This window comes from Meriones unguiculatus, chromosome 1 (assembly GCF_030254825.1).
Source record: "Meriones unguiculatus strain TT.TT164.6M chromosome 1, Bangor_MerUng_6.1, whole genome shotgun sequence".
NCBI classification, from domain to species: domain Eukaryota; kingdom Metazoa; phylum Chordata; class Mammalia; order Rodentia; family Muridae; genus Meriones; species Meriones unguiculatus.
Genome location: NC_083349.1, coordinates 18,149,602 through 18,166,316, shown reverse-complemented (window position 1 = coordinate 18,166,316; position 16,715 = coordinate 18,149,602). Strand labels below are relative to the sequence as shown.

The 16,715-nt window shown below is 47.5% G+C and overlaps 3 protein-coding genes across 3 annotated transcripts; all 3 read left to right on the top strand.

Annotated features, from left to right (window-relative positions):
• Positions 1-611: 611 nt before the first annotated feature.
• Positions 612-1,840, top strand: LOC110553929 (interferon-induced transmembrane protein 3-like). Its single transcript, XM_021646242.2, has 2 exons — positions 612-962; positions 1,460-1,840. Exons 1-2 carry the CDS (start codon positions 807-809, stop codon positions 1,628-1,630), a joined length of 327 nt encoding a protein of 108 aa, XP_021501917.1. The 5' UTR covers positions 612-806; the 3' UTR covers positions 1,631-1,840.
• A 1,855-nt stretch (positions 1,841-3,695) lies between these two features.
• LOC110553917 (interferon-induced transmembrane protein 3) lies at positions 3,696-5,839 on the top strand. The gene is made up of 3 exons (XM_021646224.2): positions 3,696-3,953; positions 4,673-5,074; positions 5,535-5,839. Exons 2-3 carry the CDS (start codon positions 4,826-4,828, stop codon positions 5,697-5,699), a joined length of 414 nt encoding a protein of 137 aa, XP_021501899.1. The 5' UTR covers positions 3,696-3,953; positions 4,673-4,825; the 3' UTR covers positions 5,700-5,839.
• Positions 5,840-11,419: 5,580 nt separating this feature from the next.
• On the top strand, positions 11,420-15,207 carry LOC110553905 (large ribosomal subunit protein mL52-like). The gene is made up of 2 exons (XM_060376254.1): positions 11,420-11,518; positions 14,998-15,207. The coding sequence occupies exons 1-2, from the start codon at positions 11,420-11,422 to the stop codon at positions 15,205-15,207; spliced, it is 309 nt and encodes a 102-aa protein (XP_060232237.1).
• Positions 15,208-16,715: the final 1,508 nt, after the last annotated feature.

Here is a 16,715-nt window from a genome sequence, read left to right as displayed (position 1 = left end):
AAAAAAAAAAAAAAAGCTAAACTGTAATACTCCATGAAAAACCTTACATGGGCCAGTTTAGCACATGGGCCTTGCTCTAAAGCTCTCTAGCCGCCTTTGAAAGAAAATATAACTGCCGTTCTCTGCCTGGAAGCCAGTTCCAGGCCCCCACCAAAATCCAGCACCCTGCCGAAGGAAAACAGCAATAAATAGCTCAGTCTCCCAGCCTGTGAGCAGAGCCCTGGCATAAAAGGCACCATACTAACCATTGGTTCTGCGACAACAGGCATGACAGCAATCTGTGGCTCTCTCCAGCTCTGATCCGAAGCAAGTGAGAGGACATGGATTTCTGCAGAGGAGGCTTCTATAGTGAGGACTGGCTTTGGGCAATCTGGGGATGGGATGGTAGAGGGCTGCAAAATCCCTGGTTAGGAAAATAGCTGCTATAGATTTTGGCCTGGGCTAGGGAGATGCCCAGGCCTAGAAAAAGCACCAGTACTCTTATTCTAAGCAAGAAGGTGGAGGCCAAGCCCTATCTTGGGTTCCAGGATACCAGTAACCATAGGAACCACTCAGTAATCTGTTAGCACATCCCACTTTCTAAATAATTTGTTATTGTTACGAAGAGGAGCAGAAAGTTTGGAGAAAACAGAACTCTGAAGGGAACGTTGAGGAGGTGGGGTGAGGGTGAGCAGGGGGCCCATATCCTGTGTGGCCATCCCCTGGCATCCGGACCACACCCACAAATGGTCATATATAAGTGCTCAGGACTCCACTACCTTTATGAACTTCCTTGAAGCAAGAGCTTTCTGTAAGCACAAACCCTGATGGAGGAGAAGCCCAGCTCAGCTCACGTGACATCCACTGTGGTTCATATCCACACGGACAGTATCCCGCGGGATTATGTTACCTGGTCCATGTTTAACGCCCTGTTCATGAACAGCTGCTGCCTGGGTTTCATTGCCTATGTCTACTCTGTGAAGGTGAGTGTCTGAGGTGGGAGCGATGGTTCAAGAAGGTACGTGTGAGACTGAGGCTTCTCCTGCCCTGAAGGTACCTGGGACACGCACACCCTGTGCGTGCCACTCTGTGCTCGGTGTCCTGTATGTACTTATGTGTTTGTGTGTATAGACTGTGTCTATAGCACACAGAGTGTGTATGTGGGTTGTATGTATCTTGGAGATGCTCCTCTGTAGGCTAAGGCTGTCTCCACTCTGAGAGGGTTTCTCCCTGCTGCTTTCTTTCTGCTGTTCCTGGAATGCCCCCCCCCCACCTTCTGGCTGGGGCACAGGGCTGTGAGCAGGTGAGCAGCCAGCGCTGGGGGTCTGCTAGACGGTCTGAGTGTGGGAAAGAGAGAGGGGTCCCTAACCTGAGGGAGGAGATTGCAGTGCGTGGGAAGGACAGTGGGGGAACTACGGCAGAGCATCTGGCTCTCAGATGACTTGTTCCAAGGCCACACTGATTATGTTGTCTCTTCTAGTCCAGGGACAGGAAGATGGTGGGCGATATGAGTGGAGCCCAGACCTTTGCTTCAACTGCCAAGAACCTGAACATCAGTGCTGTGGTCATCTCCATCATTATGTTCATCATACTTATCATTGTATATAGCGCAGTTAAAAAACAGGGAAAATATTTTTATATAACCATATAGACACTGTGAAGTATGTGCTCTTGGTGTACAGAGTCAATGGATTAAATTCTCTCATACACCGTTTTCTTGATGAAAGCATGCATGTGTTCTGCCCTTCGCAATTGCCCCGTATCCTGGATAGGGGCCCTGACCTATCACTCTGCTCCTCATGTAAATGTTGCCCTCACACATCTGCTCACACTGGATTCAATAAATCAAGTGTAAACAGTGCTAGCTAGTGCATGTGCTAGCCATTGTGCTTGTGTGTCTCTGTCCCCTGATGGGTCCTGCACTGAGCTTACTCAGGGTTCCCCTAGCTTCCTTTTTGTCTAACAGGAGCTGTGTGTGGGGATGGGGGCGGGGAGGAAGAGGTAGTACAGGGGATCCACAACTAGGGAGGTTTCTGGCCCTCTTGCTGGAGATAGCAGCTGATAAGCATCCTGAATAGGGGGTCCTCTTTTACTTAGCAGGTTCCTAGAGTGCATAGGAAGGGCACAGGACCATGAGCTAGTGAATACTCAGTCTAGGGATAGAGGACCAGCTCAGGTCCTCTGTGTCCAAGATTTCTGTGGTGGCCTCCAGCTTGGATTCCGACCCTTACCCTCTCACCAGCATCTCACAGGTTTGTTCAGGTCAGGGGTGGGCAGCAGGAAGTGAACACAGAGTGCCTTCTCACTGTGGGTCCTCAGATCCTGAAATGGGGAGGGGCGGGTCTCCATAGGCCTTGGCACCCTTAACCATTAGTCTGTACTGGAAATTCACCTCTCCTCTTCCTGGATGCCCTTGTGTCTGCATTTCCACCTCATTTTGGGCATCCCAAGATTAAAAGTCACTGGAGCCCTGGGTGGCACTGTCTCTCTGTGTGGGTACATGGCTAGTCCTGGGCCCTGAGATGATGTAAGGCACTGAGACTCATCTTGTGGGGCTAGGAGATGTTAGAGATGCCGCTTCACCCAGGTCCGGGGTTCTGAGGCAGTAGTACCCCCTTCACTGTCCTGGGAGATGAGGTCTCAGGAAGACTCTAACAGCAGTGAAGGCAGGATCCCACTGGGAGCGCACTGTCATACTGGAGGGGAGTGAGTGACTCAACAAACTAAGTCCAAGGGAGAGATCGAGGCCTTTTCAGTTTGCACCAGCCAAGGAACAAGAGTTTCTGACAAGGACCCAGTGTGGCAACTCCACTAAAACTTATGGCCCTGGGCCTTTGGAGTGCTCAACCTCAGCCCCAGGTCTATGACTGAATGAAGGTAGAGACATGAGGACAAGGAGCACAGTCCCTGTGGCCACACTTCAGTCCTTCCTGATGCTGCCTATGAGCAATGCATGGGCAACTATCCTGAAGGCGTGGAAACCTCAGACATGTTAGGTGCAGTTGGACACAGGAGTGAGGCTGTGATCTCCAGACTGAACACCATCCTAACCACATGTCTGAAGTAGAACACGTGGGGCTAGATCTGGCTAGTGTTTCCTACAACCCACGAGTGAGCCCACAGTAGGGCTCCTCAGCTGTGGAGAGTCCCAGTCACCAAATGTATAATTGCAGAAGCAATGGAAGGTATTATTCCTTCCCGTTGTGTTGGTGGCCTGCTGGGCAAAGTTGAGTGGTCAGCTGGGTCGGAAGACTCCAAGCTGCTCCCTATCCAAAGCCAGGGAGTAAACAAAGCAATGTCTCATCATGACGGGACAGGAGAGAAACTCCTGTCCCCCAACCTACACTGTCCTGTCCCCTACACTACTCTTGTCCCCCACTCATTTTCATCACCTGTTTCGCAGTTACAGGATAGAGGTTCTCTGGCAGGAATCGATGGATTCCAGGTAGAGGACACTAGAAAGGTACAGGGACACTAGATCAGGGAACATGGCCTTTCAGTGCCATCTCGACTGAAGGACACTGGCCATAACCGTATGTTGTCCCCTTCGCCAACCCTGTTGGCCCTGACCTTTAGTCTTCCAGAAGTGCTTTTCAATCAATTCCTGCCCCTCTGGTGATCCCTGGGCCAGCAGAGAGTGCCCTTTGCACCAAGTGATAAACAGAAAGCAGCCCTCGCAGGCTCTAGTCAGAGACCCTGCCCCCAGACCAAAGCCCTACTCTGCTGCATCGTACCCTGAGCCTGAGGCCTGGCAGAAGCCTCTGTGGGGGAGAGGGTGGGTCCAAGGATACTGTACTACCTAGATTCCTACAGGCAGGAGCTTAGCAGAGATGTTGATTAAGCCAGTACGAGCCGAGGGGATTGCGAAGAGGGGTGACTGTAGGAGGTGCTGACGTCCCTGTGAGGAACTCAGTGGATGAAATGACTGGACACTGGAGGAGCCACAGACCCCAAGACACAGAGCTCTAGGAAGGGTGAGTGCTACAAGGTACCTTGAAGTCTGGTAGTCTGGTCCTTACAGTGCTACCAAGATGGAACATGGGTATCACTCCTAACAGGAGAATCCAGGCCAGGCCTCCGTGGTATCAGGGAAGGATACTCACTAAACTGAACCCTTCAGCATGATCAGGCGTGGCTTTCCTGGCTGCAGCCCTCACCCCAGCATGTATTTGAGAAAGCTTTTCTGGCATAGTGAAGGTCCTCAGTGACCATTCCACTAGCGCTAATACGTTGTGCTAGGGCAGAAGGAAACAGGGAGTTTGCGTAGCAGTACAAATACGCCAACGCTGGCCCATGAGGTAATAGCCAAGCAACCTAGGGTCATTTAGATCCAGTGACTGACCGCACTCTGCATTAGGTCTCTGCAAAAAGAGACACAGAGAGGTACAGCTCACCCCAACCTCTACCTGCATCAAAGCCGGCATTACTGGCCTTCAAAGAGTGTTCTGTGGGCACCCTTTATTCCTGAGAGAATAGAGGGTTCTACGGGGCCTGGCTGGGATCTTGCTAAGAGCACGTGAGCTTAGGCAGCTGTTAGCCTGAGCTTGGTAAACTCCAGGACCCCTCAGTCATAAACAGTGAGATTTGGGCCTTGGGGCAAGTCCAGACTGGGGTTGGTGAACAGGAAGTTCCCCTGATTCACAATCCTTCCTGACATCCTGCCCCAGAGTAATTTGATCCACGGGCTTTTTAGATCCCCGCCTCTCCCGAACCCAGCCAATTCTCATCAGGCCAAAAATTCAGGAAAAGGAAACTTGTGAGAAACCGAAACCAGTGGAGCAAGGGCCGACCCACAGAGCACTCCATCCTCTCCACCCTTCGCTGTTGGCTTCGCTCGGCAGGCACCATGAACCACACTTCTCAAGCCTTCCTTACTGCTACCACTGGAGGACACCCACCAAACTATGAAAGAATCAAGGAAGAGTATGAGGTGGCTGAGCTGGGGGGAACCCCTGGATCAGCTTCTGTCAGAACCACCGTGATCAACATGCCCAGAGAGGTCTCTGTGCCCGACCATGTGGTCTGGTCCCTGTTCAACACACTCTTCATGAACTTCTGCTGCCTGGGTTTCATAGCCTACGCCTACTCAGTGAAGGTGAGTTCGGGAGAGGTGGGGGTGACAGTGTAGGAAGCTGTGTGTGAGCCTGAAGCTCCAGCTACCCGGATGGCACCCAGGTGTGTGTGCGCGCGTGCGTGCCCGTGCATGCATGTGCATTTGTGTTGGTTTAAAGCCTCTCCTGGGCAGACACAGCGGGAGGCTGCCTGGGGATGCTGAGTTAGACTGTCCCCGTGCAGACTAGAGGAATGCCTAGAGTGCCCCCTTCACCTTGCAGACCGGGGTGCTAGCCTGTGTGGAAAGTGTTCAGGAGATTCATGGGGAACAACATTCCGTGGTGGGGTGAGCAGCAAGTGCTGGGACCTCCTGGATAATCAGAGTATGTAAAATGTTCCTGGCCTAAGTGAGGAAGATGCAGTCCACAAGGACTGTGGTGGGGGAAAATGACACTGCATTTGCCGATCAGCTACGGGGCCACTGACCGTTTATTCCTCTCCAGTCTAGGGACAGGAAGATGGTGGGCGATGTGACCGGAGCCCAGGCCTACGCCTCCACTGCCAAGTGCCTGAACATCAGCACCCTGGTCCTCAGCATCCTCACGGTTGTTATCACCATTGTTGCCGTCGTCATCATTGTTGTAAACGCTAGACAGCCTTTGATTTGATGGAGGACTCCTCTGGCTCTTGGTCCTGACACGTGCTTCACCGTCCACAGCTCCCACCTTCCTTGCCCCTTTACCCCTCCCTATATACAGATGTAACACTCATCTACCATAGTAGATTTAATAAAGTGCACTAACAGCCACCGTGCTTTGACTGGCTTTATTCGGCTCACCTCAGTCGCCCTCTCTCTGAGGTGGGCGCGCAGGTTCTCCTCAATATGCCACGTTCCTGGCCTACTGCTGTGCACATTTGCAGGGAGAACCCGAGCTTTGTTCGACCCTGGTCCCATAGTCCCAAGGTACCCAGTCCAGTTCAAAAGTGGAGGACGTGGCCTGGGTCCTTTCCGTTCAGGAAGAAAACCCGGACAAGATGTGTCACAAGTTCCACTGGTACTTTCTGTGGACCGCTGGGCTGACTTGTTTAGAGTTTGCTGGGTGCTGCGGTGGGAGCCTGGTGTCCCCTGCTGGTCCCATAGCAGCGTTGCAGTTCATTCCCTGTCCCGGAGCCTGGACTGACCCTAAACAAGGCTCAGACTCCCATTCTGCAGATAAGATGGCCTCAAGACCTTGTGAGGGATCTTGTCTTATTGGGAGCTGGCTGAGGACTAAAGAGGTACAAATGAAGCAAGAGAGAGATGGTAAATTAGGACGTGCCAAGGGAAGAAGCTCCACTCTGGGAATCCAGTTTGTCGTCTTCACTGACTGAGAGTCAAAGCCAAAATTGCCTCCATACTTAAGTTTTTAAAGTTTATTCATTTTTGTTTTGTGTGCATTGGTGTTTAGCCTGCATATCTGTGTGAGGGCATGAACTCTGCCATGTGGGTGCTGGGAATCGAACCCAGGTCCTCTGGAAGAGCAGTGAGTGCTATTAACCACTGAGCTACCTCTCCAGGCCCTAGTTTTTTGTTTGTTTTAGACAAGGTTTCTCTGTGTAGCACTGGCTATCCTGGAAATTATTCTGTAGACCATGCTGGCCTCTATCTTGGAGATTCTTCTGCCTCTGCCTCGTGAGTGCTGGAATTAAAGGTGTGCTCCACCATGGCCTGGTTTCTTTCTTTTTTTATATATATAATTTTATTTTATGTGCCTTAGTGTGCAGGTGTCAGATCCCCTAGAATTGGGGTATAGATGGTTGTGAGCCGCTATGTGGGTGCTGGGAATTGAACCCAGGTCCTTTGGAAGAACAGACAGTGCTGTTAACCACTGAGCCATCTCTCCAGCCCCATGGCCTGGTGGTTTCTAACTTAATACTTAACAAACCTACCAACTGTTTCATCCTGTCTTGTCCTGATATTTTTCTTGAAGGAGCCTAAGGGGGAAGGAGGCCTCTGGGGGCATTGTTGGGCAGTGTCTCCCTTATAGCCTTACTATTAGCCCTGGGTAGGATAACAGGAAATGCCGAGGGTCAGGCAAATTTTTTGTCCAGAAACTCTGGTCAAGACTTGACACCCCCTCCACCCCCGGTGGCTGCTTAGGGAAGGGGTTCTGGAGCTTTCTGCAGGCCTGAAAAATCTTCTCAACCCCGGTAAAACAGCTGTAGCCCCTCACTGTCCCTGTTCAGAGCCATAGCCTGGCCTCGGGTTCGGATACTTTATTTGAATGCTAATTACTGGCCCTCAAGATCTGGTTACACCTATTTTTGTTTTGTAAATCTGCCTAAGACATTTCACCTGATTGGTTGATTAAAGTATAGTTGGGCAGGGCAGAATGGGGTAGGCGTGGCTAAGGTTCCCCAGCTTTGGAGGATGGGAGAATTACCGGAAACAGACAGATGAGAAGAAAGGAGGAAGCAGGACACTGAGATGGTTTAGTGTGGAGAAGGAACCACATAGGCCTGGAGGAAGGACTCTGAAGGTGGCTTGGATGGAGAAAACACCCAGATGAAGAATAAAAGCAACTATATCGGGATTATGAATGGAAGGTAGACCACATGAGGAGGATTAAGGCGGATGGCATTGGGTGGGGGCTGGGAGATGGATGGCGAGGTTATTGAGATAGTGAAATATCTGCCCGAACAAGGTAATAAGGCTATATTAAAGTCCAACAGGTGTCTGTGTCTTATTATTTATATAAGTTATAGTGGGTTAAATAATACCGAGGCAATAATCTTAGGGCTAATAATAAAATTATGTGGCCCAACACTTTTTATTTATTTACTATCTTTCATGCCCAGAGCATCCCTGTCTCAGGGTTTTGACTGCTGTGATAAAACCCCACAGCCAAAAGCAACCTTTGTTTGGAGGATCGCTGTTTACTGGCCTGCTCACCACGGCTTGCGCAGCCTGCTTTCTTACACCATCCAGGACCTCCTTCTCAGGCATGGCCCCTTCCACTGTGAGTTGGGCCCTTTCACATCAGTCCTTGTCATAGTTAGGGTTAGTATTACCGTGGTCAAAGCAACTTCGGGAGGGAAGAGTTTATTTGGCTAACATGTCCACATCGCGGTTTGTCTTAGCTAGGGTTTAATTGCCGTGAAGAAACACTCCGACCATGGCAACTCTTATAAAGAAAAACCTTTAACTGAGGCTGGCCTACAGTTCAGAGGTTTAGTCTGTTGTCATCGTGGCAAAAAGCATAGCAGCATGCAGGCAGCCATGGTGCTGGAGAAGGAGCTGAGAGTTCTACATCTGGATAGGCAGGCAGGAGAAAGGGTACTGGATTGAGCTTCTGAGAGCTCAGAGCCACCTCTTAGTGACATGCTTCCTCCAACAAAGCCACACCTCCTAATAGCACCACTCTCCGTGGCCAAGCATTCAAACACAGGAGGCTACGGAGGCCATTCCTATTCATATCACCGTGCTTGCTCTTCACTGTCTGAGGAAGTCAGGACGGGCACTCAAAGGAGGGTAGGAAGCTGGAGGCAGAAGCTGATGCAGAGGCCATGGAGGGGTGCTGCTTACTGGCTTGCTTCCCATGCCTTGCTCAGCCTGCTTTCCTATAGAACTCAGGACCACCAGCCCAGGGTTGGGCCTTCCCCCATCAGTCACTAATTTTAAAAATGCCTTGCATTGGATCTTAGGGAGACTTTTTTTTCTCAATTGAGGTTCCCTCCTTTCAGAACTTGTGTCAAGTTGACATAAAACTAGCCGAAACAGTCATCAATCAAGAAAATGAACCATAGCCTTGGCCACAGGCCAATCTGATAGACACATTTTTCTCAGCCAAGTTTCTCTCTTCCAAAATGACGGTAATTTGTGTCAAGGGGACATGAAACTAGCTTTAAGCCCACCCTCAGGGTGGGGGGTCATCTGCTGAAGTCCATGCACTTTCCTGGGCTGACTTGCGGGTCAGTCCGGTTGTCAACAACACATGGTTGTTAGCTCCTACATGTGTGCTGGGAGCCAAAGCCAGGTCCTCTGGAAGAGCAGCCCGTGCTATCAACTGATGAGCCATCTCTCCAACCCCACGTTTTCTTGATTAGTGATTGACGTGGGAGGGCCCAGCCTGGGCAGATGTTGTTCCTGGTTTACTTAAGAAGCAGGCTAGTGAAATCGAGCTAGTAAGCAGCATTCCCCCATGATTCCTGCTTCTGTTTCTCCCTGGAGTTCCTGTCGTAGCTTCCGTTGATGATGGACTGTAACTTATAAGCCAAATAAAGCTTTTCCTCCCTGTGGTGGTTTGAATGGGAATGGTATACTAACCCTCTCTATACATTCATATATTTGAATACGAGGTCCCCGGTTGGGAGAACTATTTGGGACTAGGAGGTGTGTGTCACTGGGAGGTGACACACTTTGATGTTTCAAAACTCACCTCTGTGTGTGTGTGTGTGTGCCTCATGCTTGTGGATTGTGATATGAGCCCCCAACTACTGCTCCATTGGCATGCCTGCTCTTGACTGCTGCCATGTTCCTGCCATGATAATCATGGATTCTAACCCTCTGGAACTGTGAGCCCAAATTAAATACTTTCTCTTATAAGCTGTGCTGGGTTCAGGTCCCAAAGAGGAGGTGTGGAGTAGGTGAAGGAAGGAGTCTGACGCGATCTGAGAGTGAATCAAGATAGCTTGTATGTTTACTGAAAAAAAGCTACACGGTTTATGCTCTATTTTGACATTGTTTGTTTCACAAGCAATATTGAAAACAGACCTAATGGTTCCAAGAAATGCATGATCTTCTCACAGATTCGTTTTTAGCCCTATTTTTCAACATCCAGAATTAAAGAGCTCATCAACTTTATTGCAGTATTTTTCTTTAAAGCAAAAGCAGTAAGTTCGGCAAGAATCTAAGTGTCTATCGCTTTCTAAGGTCCATCCACCCCACCAGGTGCTCCGTTACACTTCCTCCTGCATGCTCCCAGCCTTTGTGGTCAGGAAATGGCAGACATTGAGTCCTGAGAAACAAACCTTGCAGGAGTGATTTTGCTTTCTCAAGGGGCATGATGCAGCACCTGCACCACAGGGCGTGACAAGCCTGGAGCTGTTTCCCGGTTGCACTCTGTGGTGCCTTTGTTTTACAGCATGGGCCCATTCTCCTCGCACACTTCTCAGAGGGAGAGTCCTGACCTCTTACTCTTTTGCCAACATGCCACACCACCCTAATTCCTTCACTGCAGAGGGGGCATCAAGCCAGTCTAACTCCTTAACACAATCTGCACCTTGTGGGGTGTACCTGTAAGCCATGTACCCAGGGAGTCAATCATGGGCCCTCTTCGATACTTATTAACTGAACTCTTGCCGTCACCTGCCAAGGCCTCTGGGGCTTTGTGTCAGAGCCCCTTGTTTCTCTGATTGTGTGCTTTCATCCTTGGGACCAGGTGTACACAAGATTTTATTAACCTTTCATTTAATAAATCTTTAACTTTTCTATTCTTGATGCAAACAGGAGATCAAAGGGGATTCCTGTGTAAGTGCAGGCAGAGTTGTCACGCTATATGGTCCCGCGGTGCCAGAGACTTTTTTTTCCCAAAGAATCACTTTGTTTAGAGAGATTTCTGTTGTAGATGCTCACACCCTCTGCCAAAGCCCATACAACATTTCCCTAAGGGTAAAAAGCATAGAGACTTCCATCGGTGGAGAAATGGCTCAGAGGTTAAGAGCACTGGCTCCTCTTCCAAAGGTCCTGAGTTCAGTTCCCAGCAACCACTCATAACCGTCTATAATGAGATCTAGTGCCCTCTTCTGATGTGCAGACAGAACATAATAAAGATAAATACATAATAAATAAATAAAGAGAGAGAGAGAGACTCCCATAACACACAGTGAGAAATCACCAAAGATCAAAGTAAAAGGTTGCTGGAGAATTGTGGTTCTTGATGTCAGTGTGCTGGAATTTTGTCAAGCAGCAGCAGTCACTACGCGGTCCATGCCAAAGTTGCCTTGGCCATAGTGTCTTATCCCAGCAATAAAAAAGTAACTAAGACACTCCCCAACTTGCTTTTGATTGTGATGTTTATCTCAGCAGCAGAAAAATAAATTGGGGTGACCCCTAACCCCATGCTGCTACATGAAGCCTGTAGGAGAAGGGCAACACAAGGAACTCCATGTCTTTCATGGCAGAAGCAATGAGGGGACTGAGTGACTGTCAGAATTAAGGACAGTTCCTTGGCGTTGAAGGACACAATAAATCACTTTTCACTTTAACCTATTCAGCAACTTCACATGGAGCCAATATTTCAAATTTCACTGCGTGGCAAGCTGGCTGACGGAAAGGTTGTGAGAACATGACTGCAAGGCCTCCTGTTTTCTTGAGGTACCCCCTTAACCACCAGAGTCCTGAACTAGCATGGCATCTTCTGTGTTTCCTGGCATCCGCCTGAGCAATGTTCCCACCTCCAACCCTAGAGAATTTGTCAGTTTGGTTCTGAAATCCTGTGCATGGAAGGTAGGGACAAAAGAAGGAACTCAGATTGTTTTGATCCTATTTTCTTGCACATGGCCTTGGGGACTCAGGAGGTGAAATAGTATATGGAGGGGGAAAATTTAATTGAAGGGGCACTCCACCATGCAGCTATGGGGAAGTTGCAGAGGGAGAATTTTTGTTTGTTTGTTATTTGTTTTGTTTGTTTTTTCGAGACAGGGATTCTCTGTGTAGCCTTGATTGGCTCATCCTGGACTCCCTTTGTAGAGCAGGCTGGCCTTGAGCTCACAGAGATTCACCTGCCTCCCTGAGTGGAGGAATTACAGGTGTGCACCACAGCACGAGACAATCCATACTCTTTAAGTAATTCCTTACTGATGCTCTGTAAGTAGTCAACAATAAACTAATTGATCCACCCAATTAGATTTTGGTGGAATTGTACTTTGATCGGTCATTGAAGCCCCATAAGGAGGGGATAGATGCCTGTTTATGTCTCCCAGGGAAAAAGGTGCAACAAATGGCCTCAGCAATGCAGTTGTCACTCACAGACCAGTAGACCATCATGCTCTGTAGGTCATTTTGTCACTATAGCACTTGGAGCTACAGGGAAAGCCACTGCCTCATTACCTCCCCATACCCTAGACGTTACCTATAAGCACTCAACGGTAAGCATAGACTACCCATGTGCCCCTTTTACAACTTTGGGGATCGGGGCTGAACTTTAGTTCTCTGGTCTCACAGAATCCCAAGATACGAAGCAAGGCCAGCATGTTATTGCAAAGCCACAAAACAGGCCCCTGCAGGGGCACATACTTGCTGCTGTGAGGCCTATCCTTTTCAGGACACAGAAGTCTAATGAAGCCGGGACTACAGGGAAGTGCCATTGCTCTCATCACCCTTTGATCCCAAGCCACGCAGAGTGCAAACCACCTCCTTGAAGACTGAGCCAAGGAAGGCACACTTCAGCCTTCTAAAGCCATGTTCCGATAACGTTCGCTGATTGTTCTATGCCTCCTCTTCCTCTTCTTCTTCTTCTTCTTCTTCTTCTTCTTCTTCTTCTTCTTCTTCTTCTTCTTCTTCTTCTTCTTCTTCTTCTTCTTCTTCTTGTTCCCAACTATAACATACACTGACTTGACATAGACTCACCTGATCTAACCTTTCCTCATTTAAGGCTAAAGATGTCCACTAACTACCATGACCAACACCAGATCATAAAAAGAGTGGAGAGATGATGATAGCACAAAGGCAAGGGGTTGGAGTTGAGAGAACCAAGAGAAATGGCAACTAAGTCTTGGTAGTTGTGTTTCCCCATGGTTAGAACGTTCTTTTATTGTTAAACATCCTTGATGATGCAATTAGGGTGTTGCTACAGTATCAGGAACTGAGGCTCTAGAACACTTTCCTGTCACACACAGGCACTAACCATGGGTACACACCCTTAAAAGACTCCGGCTTCAGAGTAGAATCACCTTCAGTGTGGTTTTGATGCCTTCCCCTTTGGCTCCTCTGAAGGATCACGAATGCTTATACATCTAGAATTCTAGCCCTTCTCGTCTCCTCTACCCTGACCTTCTCCACCCTAAGCTCACAGGCTCCCCTCCCACCAGCTACTCATCCTTTTTACAATCCAGCTACTCACTCTTGTTATTCTCTCTTGCTCTGTTGCTATTCTCACTTCTCTTGGTATTCGCCATCTCTTGTTATCTCCGTTATTCTCTCCGGCTTCGTTAGCCCTGGCCATGTCCGGTCTGCTCTCTCTGCTCTCTGCTCTGGACTCTTCCAGATGCCTCTGGATATTTTATCTCTCTTATGCACAGTAAAAACCTTCCTCCTAATAATGGAGCAGTCATGTCAGCAGTTTCTTTACTGTGCCCCCTAACATACAAGAAGAAAGGATATTCTGGTCTCATAAATGCACTGTTTTTCTTCTTTCTGTTTTCTCTGCCGTGAGATCCCTGCATCCATGATCCTCTCTAGATCCAGTTGCCATATGCAATTTTCTTGTCTCAGATCTGGCAGCATGAGTTCTCTAAAGCTAAAATGAGCCTGAAGCAGAGAACTCAGTTTCAGGAATTGGACAGGTCAACTACATCACACACACACACACACACACACACACACACACACACACACACTATATATGTGTGGTCTATCATGATTTTGGAGAAGAAAAAAAAAAAGGCAGCCTTACCACATAAATATGACATCTACCTCATACATTTTATAAAGACACTTAAATCCACAATGTTGAATCTACTAGGCTATCTGCCCACCCCATACCTTCAATCTCTCTTGGAGTATATGCTTTTTATTTGATGTTTTTGCTTTTTTGTTTAATTTTTATTTCATGTGCATTGGTGTTTGCCTGCATGTATGTCTGTGTGAGGATGTCAGGTTCTCTGGAATGTAGTTACAGACAATTGTGAACTATCATATGGGAACTGAGCCCAGGTCTTCTGGAAGAACAGTCAGTGCTCTTAACCACTGAACTATTCTTCAGTCCTAGAGTATATGCTTTAATTTTTTTGTTAATCAAACTTCTGCTTAAGTTGGAAATCTTTTAAAAGAAATGGAGGAAGGGAGAGAAAAAAAGAAAGGAAGGAAGGAAGAAAGAAAAGAAAGAAAGAAAGAAAGAAAGAAAGAAAGGAAAAGAGAGAAAGAAAAAAAATAAACTAAGAACAAGATCCTTTACTATTTTGGTGCCAATGTTCAGATGTCCTTTCATCAAAGACAATATGGAGGCCTCTCTGTATGAGACCATTTGTCTCCATCTTTCCTGGAGCTTGGAAAAGCTCTACATGTCTCCTGAATTTTCTTACAACGAGCATGTCTTGGAACTGTGCCAGACATTTCTGTTCTGGTTACTCTCTCTACTGCAGGCCTCTGCTCTTTCCTTACCAGGAAACCCTCCTCTCACCACTTCCCTTCCTCTGTGGCTACTTTGACCCCAGATAATCTCTGCTGTCACCCAGAGAACCATTTCACTTCTTTCTTTGATTGATGGTGAGGATCTGAAGATTGATGCCTCCTTTCTTTGTTGGTTTCCTCTTTTTGCCTGGAAACTCCATAGAACTGAGCTTTCTTAAGTTTGGCCAAGAGGGAAAACTTCCAATTGCCAAGGCAATTTGATGAGATCCCACTCTGCCTTGCTTACTGTACTCTCCCCTAGTGATACTGACAAGGCTTTATTACTTTCTATTGCTGAAAGGACTCAAGATGATGTGTCTATTGCAAATATCTCTTGTTCTCCCAGGGCATACTCCTAAGACCACCTTTCTTTCATTTGACAATTGTTCTGCTTCTGGGTGACTCCAGCCCCAGATGGAAAAGCTGTTCCCCTTATCCCGTTGGCTTTTCACAATCCCACATCTGAGTTCCAGAAAACTTAAAGCCTGTAGGTTCCTATTTATCGGATCTACCAGGATGAATTTATATGTGTGTGCACACGTGCACATGCAAGTACATGGTTGGGCATGCGTGTGTACTACTCATTCTTTTTGCAGTCCAGCCCTGCGCCCCCAGGGAAAGGCCAGCTACGAATAAAAGCTCAAAGGGAAAAGCCTGCAAGAAGAGTTGTACTGCTGACAGAGGAAATGGATGCTGGATTACAGGCATGGAAGCTCAGGCAGCAGAAACTGGAGGAAGAAAGGAAGCAAGAAAATGCTCTTAAACCTAAAGGGACTTCACTAAAAAGCCCACTTCCAAATCAATAAAAAGGATCTCCTATCCAGCTTAAAAAAAAAAAAGTATGCCAACACATGTATTGAGGCAGGGTCTCTCATTTGAACTTAGAGCTCACCAATATGGTTAGTGGAGTAAGCCATCTTGGTCCAGGATCCCCCATTATCTGCCTCCCATGCATTGGGGACAGAGGGAAGTTGTTATGTCCACCCAGTATTTCCATGAGTGCTGAGGAGCCAAACTCCCCTCTTCAAGCTTCAGCAGCAAGGACTTTGACCTCTGGGACCTCTCCCCAGTCCCAGATGTGTCTTTCTAAAGCTGTTCTCTGCAAGGATGTGAAAGTGACTCGGGCGAATGTAGTTTCAGGAATTCTACCAGCCAGTTATTCTGAGTTCCCGGGATGACCAAGGGGTACCCCTATCACTTCTGTTTGTCTGCTTTAACACAGGAAGGACATTGCTCTTACCTGAGGCAGTCACTGGACACATGGAGTGGAAGGGATCGCTATCCGCACATTCTTGGCTTCTTTTTGTATGAGGGATCAGTTACCCGTCCAGATGATCTGTCCTGTCGGCAAGTCTGCTTTACCACATATATTACTGTCACTAGCAAAACTCTGTGTGGAATAAAATTAGACACAACCAAGTCTTCTAATAAAATGGGGACCTCTACACCGTCTGGCTACACACCTACTTCCGTACGTGTGACCTGCTCCACACACAAAGGCCATCAGTGGACCCAATGACTCAACCAACAGTCTCTTGTTCATCCTGGACTGTCCATCCTCTTCTCTTTTTTCTCTTAATTAATGAAAAAAATTATGTGTGTGTGTTTGTCTGTGCACCCCCCTCCATGCAACACTGGCAGAAGCCAGAAGAGGGTGTCAGATCCCCTTGAACTGGGGAGTTTAAATATGGTTATCAGCCACCATGTGGGTGCTGAGAATCCAACTCAGGTCCTCTAAAAGAGTCAGTTCTCTTAACCACTGAGCTCCAAAATATTTTTTAACGGTCCAAGAATTAATATTTTTTTCCTATGATTAGTAACAAGCAAGAACCTTATAGTTTGACAATATGTGGACAGGTAACTTTATTATTGGATGTTATAAAGTGTAATTTCAATTAGCTTCTCTCTTTGTAAGCTGATAAATCCCCTTATGTTGCTCTGTTTTATAATATTAAGGGAGGAAATAAAGTGGGAAGAACTCAGTAAGCAGGAGAGAGAAAAATAAAGAAGGGTGAAAGCATTTGGCTATATCTTTTAGTGAGAAAGACTAAAAGAAAATATTTTTATAAGAAAGTTTTTTAAATAATATTTTTTTTTCCCTAAGATAAAGTGACTGGCCAAATGGAAAAGAAATAAGTAGCGGCAAAATAGGAAGCTTAAACAATCACCGGTCTGAACTAGTCATTTGTGGAGAACTTAAAGATCCCTAATGACTAAAGGTTGGTAAAAGACCCAAGACCAAATTGAGAATGCTGATAGAATTTCAGAGAGAAGTCCTCTATTTAATTTAGTGAGGTTCTTTTTTAAAATAGTG

Bases quoted from the DNA above. Each gene is read 5' to 3' on its own strand.
- LOC110553929 (XM_021646242.2), top strand. From the start codon at position 807: ATGGAGGAGAAGCCCAGCTCAGCTCACGTGACATCCACTGTGGTTCAT. The intron at 963-1,459 runs GTGAGTGTCTGA...TGTCTCTTCTAG, and splicing joins CCTATGTCTACTCTGTGAAG to TCCAGGGACAGGAAGATGGT.
- LOC110553917 (XM_021646224.2), top strand. From the start codon at position 4,826: ATGAACCACACTTCTCAAGCCTTCCTTACTGCTACCACTGGAGGACAC. The intron at 5,075-5,534 runs GTGAGTTCGGGA...ATTCCTCTCCAG, and splicing joins CCTACGCCTACTCAGTGAAG to TCTAGGGACAGGAAGATGGT.
- LOC110553905 (XM_060376254.1), top strand. From the start codon at position 11,420: ATGGCATCTTCTGTGTTTCCTGGCATCCGCCTGAGCAATGTTCCCACC. The intron at 11,519-14,997 runs GTAGGGACAAAA...TTCTTTTTGCAG, and splicing joins TGAAATCCTGTGCATGGAAG to TCCAGCCCTGCGCCCCCAGG.